Source organism: Salmo salar, chromosome ssa10, assembly GCF_905237065.1.
Source record: "Salmo salar chromosome ssa10, Ssal_v3.1, whole genome shotgun sequence".
Lineage (NCBI taxonomy): Eukaryota > Metazoa > Chordata > Actinopteri > Salmoniformes > Salmonidae > Salmo > Salmo salar.
Genome location: NC_059451.1, coordinates 36,772,493 through 36,783,516, shown reverse-complemented (window position 1 = coordinate 36,783,516; position 11,024 = coordinate 36,772,493). Strand labels below are relative to the sequence as shown.

The 11,024-nt window shown below is 42.8% G+C and overlaps 1 protein-coding gene across 2 annotated transcripts; it reads left to right on the top strand.

Moving 5' to 3' along the window:
- The first annotated feature begins 5,622 nt into the window (after positions 1-5,622).
- Positions 5,623-9,564, top strand: LOC106560331 (glutamine synthetase). Of its 2 annotated transcripts, XM_014123139.1 has the most exons (8): positions 5,719-5,841; positions 6,048-6,129; positions 6,558-6,743; positions 7,018-7,179; positions 7,366-7,512; positions 7,757-7,884; positions 8,089-8,288; positions 8,672-9,564. In XM_014123139.1, the coding sequence occupies exons 3-8, from the start codon at positions 6,578-6,580 to the stop codon at positions 8,988-8,990; spliced, it is 1,122 nt and encodes a 373-aa protein (XP_013978614.1). In that variant the 5' UTR covers positions 5,719-5,841; positions 6,048-6,129; positions 6,558-6,577; the 3' UTR covers positions 8,991-9,564. The 2 variants fall into 2 exon arrangements, with proteins under 2 accessions (XP_013978613.1, XP_013978614.1); XM_014123138.2 differs by lacking the exon at positions 6,048-6,129 and having other exon boundaries at positions 5,623-5,841.
- The last annotated feature ends 1,460 nt before the right edge of the window (positions 9,565-11,024 follow it).

Genomic DNA, 11,024 nt, shown 5'->3' with positions numbered 1-11,024 from the left:
GGAACACAAGCATTTTGCTACACCCGCAATAACATCAGGAAAATATGTGTATGTGACCAATAACATTTTATTTCATGGTATGGGTGCAGGCCAGGCAGCAGGCTGTTAGCCAGCCTGCCAGCTTAGTGGAGTCTGCCACTAGCACAGTCAGCGTAGTCAGCTCAGCTTTCCCCATTGAGACCGTGTCTGTGCCTCGATCTAGGTTGGGCAAAATTAAAAATGGCGGTGTTCGCTTTAGCAATCTCACTAGTATAAAGACCTCCTCCATTCCTGCCATTATTGAAAGAGATTGTGATACCTCACATCTCAAAATTGGGTTACTTAATGTTAGATCCCTCACTTCCATGGCAGTTATAGTCAATGAACTAATCACTGATAATAATCTTGATGTGATTGGCCTGACTGAAACATGGCTTAAGCCTGATGAATTTACTGTGTTAAATGAGGCCTCACCCCCTGGTTACACTAGTGACCATACCCCCCGTGCATCCGGCAAAGGCGGAGGTGTTGCTAACATTTACGATAGCAAATTTCAATTTACAAAAAAAAAACAATGACGTTTTCGTCTTTTGAGCTTCTAGTCATGAAATCTATGCAGCCTACTCACTCACTTTTTATAGCTACTGTTTACAGGCCTCCTGGGCCATATGCAGTGTTCCTCACTGAGTTCCCTGAATTCCTATCGGATCTTGTAGTCATAGCAGATAATATTCTAATTTTTGGTGACTTTAACATTTACATGGAAAAGTCCACAGACCCACTCCAAAAGGCTTTCGGAGCCATCATCGACTCAGTGGGTTTTGTCCAACATGTCTCTGGACCTACTCACTGCCACAGTCATACTCTGGACCTAGTTTTGTCCCATGGAATAAATGTTGTGGATCTTAATGTTTTTCCTCATAATCCTGGACTATCGGACCACCATTTTATTACGTTTGCAATTGCAACAAATAATCTGCTCAGACCCCAACCAAGGAGCATTAAAAGTCTAAATTCTCAGACAACACAAAGATTCCTTGATGCCCTTCCAGACTGCCTCTGCCTACCCAAGGACGTCAGAGGACACAAATCAGTTAACCACCTAACCGAGGAACTCAATTTAACCTTGCACAATACCCTAGATGCAGTTGCACCCCTAAAAACTAAAAATATCTGTCATAAGAAACTAGCTCCCTGGTATACAGAAAATACACGAGCTCTGAAGCAAGCTTCCAGAAAATTGGAACGGAAATGGCGCCACACCAAACTGGAAGTCTTCCGACTAGCTTGGAAAGACAGTACCGTGCAGTATCGAAGAGCCCTCACTGCTGCTCGATCATCCTATTTTTCCAACTTAATTGAGGAAAATCAGAACAATCCGAAATTTCTTTTTGATACTGTCGCAAAGCTAACTAAAAAGCAGCCTTCGCAAATGGAGGATGGCTTTCACTTCAGCAGTAATAAATTTATGAACTTCTTTGAGGAAAAGATCATGATCATTAGAAAGCAAATTACAGACTCCTCTTTAAATCTGGGTATTCCTCCAAAGCTCCATTGTCCTGAGTCTACACAACTCTGCCAGGACCTAGGATCAAGGGAGATACTAAAGTGTTTTAGTACTATATCTCTTGACACAATGATGAAAATAATCATGGCCTCCAAACCCTCAAGCTGCATACTGGACCCTATTCCAACTAAACTACTGAAAGAGCTGCTTCCTGTGCTTGGCCCTCCTATGTTGAACATAATAAATGGCTCTCTATCCACCGGATGTGTACCAAGCTCACTAAAAGTGGCAGTAATAAAGCCTCTCTTGAAAAAGCCGAATCTTGATCCAGAAATTATAAAAAAAACTATCGGCCTATATCGAATCTTCCATTCCTCTCAAAGATTTTAGAAAAAGCTGTTGCACAGCAACTCACTGAAGACAAACAATGTATACGAAACGCTTCAGTCTGGTTTTAGACCCCATCATAGCACTGAGACTGCACTTGTGAAGGTGGTAAATGACCTTTTAATGACGTCAGACCGAGGCTCTGCATCTGTCCTCGTGCTCCTAGATCTTAGTGCCGCTTTTGATACCATCGATCACCACATTCTTTTGGAGAGATTGGAAACCCAAATTGGTCTACATGGACAAGTTCTGGCCTGGTTTAGATCTTATCTGTCGGAAAGATATCAGTTTGTGTCTGTGAATGGTTTGTCCTCTGACAAATCAATTGTAAATTTCGGTGTTCCTCAAGGTTCCGTTTTAGGACCACTATTGTTTTCACTATATATTTTACCTCTTGGGGATGTCATTCGAAAACATAATGTTACATTTCACTGCTATGCGGACGACACACAGCTGTACGTTTCAATGAAACTTGGTGAAGCCCCAAAATTGCCCTTGCTAGAAGCCTGTGTTTCAGACATAAAGAAGTGGATGGCTGCAAACTTTCTACTTTTAAACTCGGACAAAACAGAGATGCTTGTTCTAGGTCCCAAGAAACAAAGAGATCTTCTGTTGAATCTGACAATTAATCTGGATGGTTGTACAGTCGTCTCAAATAAAACTGTGAAGGACCTCGGCGTTACTCTGGACCCTGATCTCTCTTTTGAAGAACATATCAATACTGTTTCAAGGACAGCTTTTTTCCATCTACGTAACATTGCAAAAATCAGAAATGTTCTGTCCAAAAATGACGCAGAAAAATTAATCCATGCTTTTGTTACTTCTAGGCTGGACTACTGCAATGCTCTACTTTCCGGCTACCCGGATAAAGCACTAAATAAACTTCAGTTAGTGCTAAATACGGCTGCTAGAATCCTGACTAGAACCAAAAAATTTGATCATATTACTCCAGTGCTAGCCTCCCTACACTGGCTTCCTGTTAAGGCAAGGGCTGATTTCAAGGTTTTACTGCTAACCTACAAAGCATTACATGGGCTTGCTCCTACCTATCTTTCCGATTTGGTCCTGCCGTACATACCTACACGTACGCTACGGTCACAAGACGCAGGCCTCCTAATTGTCCCTAGAATTTCTAAGCAAACGGCTGGAGGTAGAGCTTTCTCCTATAGAGCTCCATTTTTATGGAATGGTCTGCCTACCAATGTGAGAGACGCAGACTCAGTCTCAACCTTTAAGTCTTTACTGAAGACTTATCTCTTCAGTAGGTCCTATGATTAAGTATACTCTGGCCCAGGAGTGTGAAGGTGAACGGAAAGGCTGGAGCAACGAACCGCCCTTGCTGTCTCTGCCTTGCCGGTTCCCCTCTTTCCACTGGGATTCTCTGCCTCTAACCCTTTTACAGGGGCTGAGTCACTGGCTTACTGGTGTTCTTCCATGCCGTCCATGGGAGGGGTGCGTCACTTGAGTGGGTTGAGTCACTGACGTGGTCTTCCTGTCTGGGTTGGCGCCCCCCCTTGGGTTGTGCCATGGCGGAGATCGTTGTGGGCTATACTCGGCCTTGTCTTAGGACGGTAAGTTGGTGGTTGGAGACATCCCTCTAGTGGTGTGGGGGCTGTGCTTTGGCAAAGTGGGTGGGGTTATATCCTGCCTGTTTGGCCCTGTCCGGGGTATCATCGGATGGGGCCACAGTGTCTTCTGATCCCTCCTGTCTCAGCCTCCAGTATTTATGCTGCAGTAGTTTATGTGTCGGGGGCTAGGGTCAGTCTGTTACATCTGGAGTATTTCTCTTGTCTTATCCGGTGTCCTGTGTGAATTTAAATATGCTCTCTCTAATTCTCTCTTTCTCTCTTTCTGTCTTTCTCTCGGAGGACCTGAGCCCTAGGACCATGCCTCAGGACTACCTGGTATGATGACTCCTTGCTGTCCCCAGTCCACCTGGCCGTGCTGGTGCTCCAGTTTCAACTGTTCTGCCTGCGGCTATGGAACCCTGACCTGTTCACCGGACGTGCTTGTTGCACCCTCGACAACTACTATGATTATTATTATTTGACCATGCTGGTCATTTATGAACATTTTAACATTTTAACATCTTGACCATGTTCTGTTATAATATCCACCCTGCACAGCCAGAAGAGGACTGGCCACCCCTCATAGCCTGGTTCCTCTCTAGGTTTCTTCCTAGGTTTTTGGCCTTTCTAGGGAGTTTTTCCTAGGGAGTTTTTCCTAGCCACCGTGCTTCTTTCACATGCTTTGCTTGCTGTTTGGGGTTTTAGGCTGGGTTTCTGTACAGCACTTTGAGATATCAGCTGATGTACGAAGGGCTATATAAAAATAAATTTGATTGATTGATTGATTGATTGATTGATTGATAAAGAGATATTTGCACAACAATGTTTGCAAGTCAAAGCCACAATTTCCTTTACCCAAAGTTCCCATTCATATCCATGTAGGCCTATGTATTTTACAGGAAGTGAGCTTTAATTATCAATGTCATGACACCAGTATAATGAAAGAGCCATAAACTATAATGTATGAGAATCCTGTTAAAATACCGTAATCCAACTGGTAGCGTATTACATGGGAAATTCGTGCTTAGTGTACAATGTTATGTGTGTTACTGGTGATTTCTACCCTTTGGGGAGCAAATTTCACAATTTAATTTAGTCAACACATTCACAACTGGTGGCTTTGATCGCAGTTTTGAAGTTTAGTTTACCCGATGTTCATAGCTAGCAGGCAGCATAAACAAAAATGTGTTGTGCAAGTCTCTCTTCACCTACCATCAGCGCCAACAACCAATGCAATCCTCCTCCATGCCATTGACTTTATGATTTGTCTCTGTATTTTTGCAAAGCAAAATCATATAGAATTGGAAAACCAGACACAGCGATGATTGGCTTTCCTCCATATGTTTTGGGTTGTGCTTGGCCAAAACTAATGACAGGCGGAACTATGTTTTATGAAGGGAAGATTTTCAAGCAAACATTGCTCCTCACCTGATGGTTAACAGCAGCGGTGGCCGCATGCAATTTGCATAATGTAGAGCAGAGCTGAACTTTTTGTATCGCTCACACCTTCCCATTGCTCAGCGTGCCCTGGTTGAAAATGAATAGGGGCGGAATAGGGGCGGACTTCATCTGGCGAATTCGGAAGAGGTGGAAACCATATGTAATCTAGATGTTCACAGGCGATGGCGCATGGGACAGAGAACAAAAATGTGGCACTCCTGATTCCTGTCAGCGTCCCAACCTGCGATTTCAAACCTAACCCGCACCCTAACCACATTCCTAACCCTAATCTTAAATGAAGACCAAAAAGCAAATGTTTGTTTTCACGAATTTTTACGATATAGCCAATTTTGACTTTGTATCTGTGATATCTAGTGTAAACCTAATCTTAACTATAGCCCCTAATTTTAAATGTCAATTTCAGTGGGTTAGGAGTAGGGAGGTCCCAATGACCCGGATAGCACGGACAATCATTCGTTTCATAAATAATTGTTTTCATGCCGCCAGGGGGCGTCTTTACTTCATCGTTCCTTATAATTACCATATTATAGAAATTATTCAATGGATTGTCTTTTTCCCCGTTTCATATATTTTTTTAATATCCTAATATTTACAAACTTATTTGAGGTTTAGTTAAGGATATTTAGCATTAATTTAGCAAACAATTAGTTGTTTTGAGCCTTTCAACAAATACTTGTTTGGGCTGGATTGTGGCCAGGATATTGAAACAAACTGCAGATTTTTCGTGCCGACCAATGAATATAACCCCTGAGCTCTCCATTACTTTAGCACGAGGGGATCACGTTTCTCTCCAGCCAATCCGAGGCAAGGGGATCCCATCTTCCTTTTATAAATCGGACTGGTTTTTGTAGGCGAATGAAAGGTAACCGTTTGGGATAACACAGGACATTTACAGAAGTCTGTACCAGGGTTTTAATCCTATTCCTTACTTGATATAAGGTAATTATTTCTGAATAATGTTCAAAGTTCTAGGATAAACTATGACAATTTCATTGTGTATGTTTATCAAATTTGACTAATTGGTGTGTGCTTTAGTTTTGCACCTCTTAGCCTAATTATACGGTATTTTATTAAATCCTATTACTATGGTTGTTGACCTCCTAGTTATGATTGTGTGCCGCTTTTTGTGTTAATCTGATGGGTAGTGTGTTCTAGACGTATGTTTGCCTGACGACAGAAACCACCGCGCTTTAATTTCCTTCGTTGTAAACTGGGATTAGTAACATTGTAAGTAACCATGACCACACAGCGGTTTGCTGTCATAGCAGCATGCTCTCACGCATGCTACAAACCATGGATTTGACTCGATATTACCAGGATGCTGATAGTGATCTCATAACGTTGGTGCAATTTTAATTTGGCAGCTACTATTACAAAACATCCGCATATAAATCCTATTGTTTTTAGTGTTGAGATGAAATCCCTGGTTGCTGACCAAACTGTCTTGAAGCAGGATGGTGGAGGGGAAGCATCAAGTGTAGCGCACATGCATGGACTCGTCAGTTTAGGGCTCACACATTGTCCATCTGGTTGTTTTGAGTAGATTCAATTTTCACTGTAAATCACTGAATAACTGTAGAATAACATAGAATAACTGTAGACCTGAAATGTTTCAATTCTAAGCATCAAATGCATGTATTGCTCTTTGTTCCAAGGTTTTCAAGGCTCAGTGAAAATGGCCACTTCAGAGAGTGCCAGCTTGAGTAAAGCTGTGAAGCAGCAGTATATGGATCTTCCTCAGGGAGACAAGGTTCAGGCCATGTACATCTGGATAGACGGGACTGGAGAGGGGCTCCGCTGCAAGACCAGAACTCTGGATTCTGAACCCAAGACCATTGATGGTAAGTTTAGCAACCCTTTAAGAAAAACAAATGGCCAATGGGAACTCCTTCCCCATAATGTGATGTGATTGAGATGCATAAAATCAGATGTTTATATTCATAGATCTTAACAAACGTTTCGGCTTACTTCAATAATTAATACATTCTGTGTTTTATACAGATGGCGTAATCATTGAATGATCAAATTCTGATTGATGATAGTCCTTACATTACCCTGAACCTAAAGAGTAGTTGAATCCCTTTAGTTCTGTTAATTTCACTGTTCCCTCTCCAGATCTTCCGGAGTGGAACTTTGATGGTTCCAGTACGTACCAGTCAGAGGGCTCTAACAGCGACATGTATCTGATCCCTGCTGCTATGTTCAGAGATCCCTTCAGGAAAGACCCCAACAAACTGGTCCTGTGTCAAGTGCTCAAATACAACCGCAAGCCTGCAGGTAAGCCTGAGCAGTAAAGTGACCTTGGGACACATATTAGTGTTTCTTATTGGACAAGTTCAGAATTCTACTGACAGTTAATGTCTTTCATTTCGTGCCTACTGAACACAGCCCTCCCTTAAATGGCCCTTGAGTCCAGTCCCAATTGGCTCAGTGTAATGTATTTCTATATTTGTCTCCCACCAGAAACCAATCTCCGGCTGATGTGTAAGAAGATCATGGAGATGGTAGAAAACCAGGTCCCTTGGTTCGGTATGGAACAGGAATACACCATCCTGGGCACAGACGGACATCCTTTTGGTTGGCCTTCAAACGGCTTCCCTGGTCCCCAAGGTCAGTTTGAGAGTTGTCTGTGTCCCAAATGGCACACAATTTCAACGTTTGACCAGATGTATAGGGGAAAAGGGCTGCCATTTCGGACATAGCCTTGGTTTTTCAGCAGACTCTTATCCAGCATGACTTGAAATTGGTACATTCAACTAAAGTACTTAAGTTTGAGAGTTTAAACTGTTCACTGTTTTAACCAATGCCAAAAAAACACTGACATTAAGCCTGTTGATGTGGTGTTTCTGAACAGGTCCCTACTACTGTGGAGTAGGAGCAGACAAGGCGTACGGTAGAGACATCGTAGAAGCCCACTACAGGGCCTGTCTTTATGCCGGGGTTCAGATATGTGGCACCAATGCTGAAGTTATGCCAGCTCAGGTAGGAAACACTGCACATTTTATCAATAGAAATCCTATTGGGGCCCATTTTTACCACAAACACAGATTAAACCTGCCTTTTTAGTCCTGGACTAGGCTTAATTTGTGACTGGGAAATGGCCCAGTGTGTTCTAAAACCTTTAAACTTTCAAGCTAGAATCTCTCATCCCTAAGCCTTATGTGCAGTCTGTATTGTGTCTTCCAGTGGGAGTTCCAGGTGGGTCCTTGTGAAGGGATCAACATGGGAGACCACCTCTGGGCAGCTCGGTTCATCCTGCACCGTGTGTGTGAGGACTTTGGTGTAGTGGCCTCATTTGACCCCAAGCCCATCCCTGGGAACTGGAATGGTGCTGGCTGCCATACCAACTTCAGCACCAAGGAGATGAGAGAAGATGGTGGGTTGAGGTAGGCATGAATTGAGTTTGTGCTGGAAATGCATTAAGGGCCATTTTCCCTGGACCCATATTAATCCTAGGGCTAGAATTCAATGGCATTTTCCATTGAAAGTGCTTCTTAGCAAAGAGGAAGAGGTGACGCGAGGGGTTTCCCTCGCCAAAATCTGTCCAAAATAAGCCCAATGGGTTTATTTTGGACCGAACCTTGTCATCTGCTTTCCCGCCTTTGGGACAACTTCCATTGTTAAGGTGGAGACATGATCATCTCGTCATTATATACAGATCTCTCTTAGTCAAAGACAAGCTAAATCTCTGTCTGGGAAACCGGCATAAGGTTTTTAGTCTTAAATCTCTTTAGCGGTGGATTAACCCCCCCCCCCCCTATCCACAAAGGGCGATTGAGGAGTCGATCGAGAAGCTGGGAAAGAGGCACCGCTACCACATCTGTGCCTACGACCCCAAAGGGGGGCTGGACAACGCGCGCCGGTTGACCGGTCACCACGAAACGTCCAACATCCATGAGTTCTCAGCCGGTGTGGCGAACCGCGGCGCCAGCATCCGCATCCCCCGCTCAGTGGGTCAGGACAAGAAGGGCTACTTCGAGGACCGCCGCCCGTCAGCAAACTGTGACCCATATGCAGTCACAGAAGCCATGATACGCACATGTTTGCTCAGTGAAGTGGGGGAGGAGCCTACAGAATACAGCAAATAAACTAGGTACTCTGTTGGACTGAAATAATCCCCCTTCTCTCCTCTTGAGCTACGCCTCATGAAGTGTCATTCCCAGTACTGTTTTGTCTGACTTTGGAAACCCCTTGTAAATTGCAAGTCTTGACCATCCATGTAGGGCTTGCTTTTTTTTAGCCATAAAAATATATATATTTTACTTGAGATGAATGAGTATGCTTGATGTATTCTGCGGTGTGTTCAGGGTAGCGTAGTCCCTACATTTTTGGCTTGATCACTGCCAATATTGCCATATAATTGATGCTAAGGAATGATTCCAGACATGTCAGTCGGGGAGGGTGAAATGTTTCCTATGTATAGGTCTAGTTTTGTGTATCAATTTGCTACTCATGTTTAACCTGATATACTAACCAAGATGCTGTAGATTTATGACTATGCCATGTGTGGTCTGGCTCGTGTGGTACACAAACCCAAAAGGATCCAAGGTGCATCTGTGTTTTTATACATGTGTGGATCTCTATTGTCTACCATTTAGTAGAAGTTGTATCAAGAACCCATTTTCTTATTTGGAACATTAAAAAATATTTTTAACAATCTGATTCTTCAATTGTACAGTATATCATTTGTTCATGTTAAAGTAAACGGTAGAGCTCAAACGAATGTCTTTTTAGAGCTTTAAAAAAAAAAAAAGGTTTTTTACAATAAGCAGTTGTCAAAGTGCAGTGATTAATTTTAGTTTACAGGCAATCTTTTGTAAGACTTGCTGACTGTAAAGGTAACCTTGTCAGATCAACACTGAGGTGACGTGCTTCTCAATTTAGCCTTTGAGCCAAGGTTGTGCTGATTAATGTGATGAGAGAGTATAATTTATTTCCTGTCCATTCAGGTGGGTCTTTGGACCGCTTGACTGTTCCCTAGTTTTAAGAGACTGAATGAACTTAGTGTAATGACTTACTGTAGGAAATGTCAGTGAGCAATGTATTTCAAGTCCCTTTTAACTAGAGATGTCTGGGCAGTAGGTAGCCTAGCGGTTAAGTGCGTTGGGCACGTAAATAACCCAAAGGTCCCTGGTTCAAATCCCTGAGCAGACTAGGTGAAACATCTGTCAATGTGCCCTTTAGCAAGGCATTTAACCCTCCTGTAAGTCTCTCTGGATAACAGTACAAATGAGACTGATGTATACTGAATACTTATGGTGGCGAAGAACATACTTGCTTAAATTTATGCCTATTTAAGTTAACATTTACTTAATCTCTATTTCAAACTGTTAAGATTCAGTGGGGGAGAAAGTATCTGATTATGTGACTGAAGACAATGGGCACTTGGTAGTCACCTGTCTTTCTGCAGTCTAGACATTGCTTTCCTTTGTCAGAGTTATTCTGCCTTGTCAGCGTTACCAGTGCTGCCTAACTGCACATTGCAAATGAACTGCACTGACCCTGACCACACATTTTGAGGTTGTTTCATTTCTAGTGAAGCTTTGGCACAAACTTGTGCTACCAATTCTTAGTATACTTTAACTTTCATGGAATGCTCTTGGTGATCCTTATCTTAATTTCTTTATCAGTGAAGGTGATGTCATACGTTCAGTCTGAATGTTCTTGTAAGTGTTGAGTGTACATCGTGCCAAGAAGGCTAGTGTTTACTTGTTGAGGACAGGACACAGCACATTTAATGAGAGAGCTTCCAAAGTCCAATTCCCTGTTATGGAAATCCTTATTCCCATGAGACTAATTTGAACCCTGGTACCAATACAGGCAATTACAAAACCATTAGGACATTAGGATAGAGGGGCAGGTGTGTTACCCACATCACAGGTGGAAGAAAAAGGAAACAATGCTCCTGTTCAAACTCAGAATGTGAGAGAGAATCTTGACTGACATGTTTTTGTATAATTGACACCAGACACGTACCAGTATTTGAACTACCATGTGTCTCTGAGTCACGTTCTGTTCTGACGGTGAGATTATGAGGCACTTGACAGGCGAGGGAAGCAGGTCTGTTTTGGTACCTTTAACCTACTTCTGCATACTGCAGGCCCAAAGTAAAGGAAGGAGGT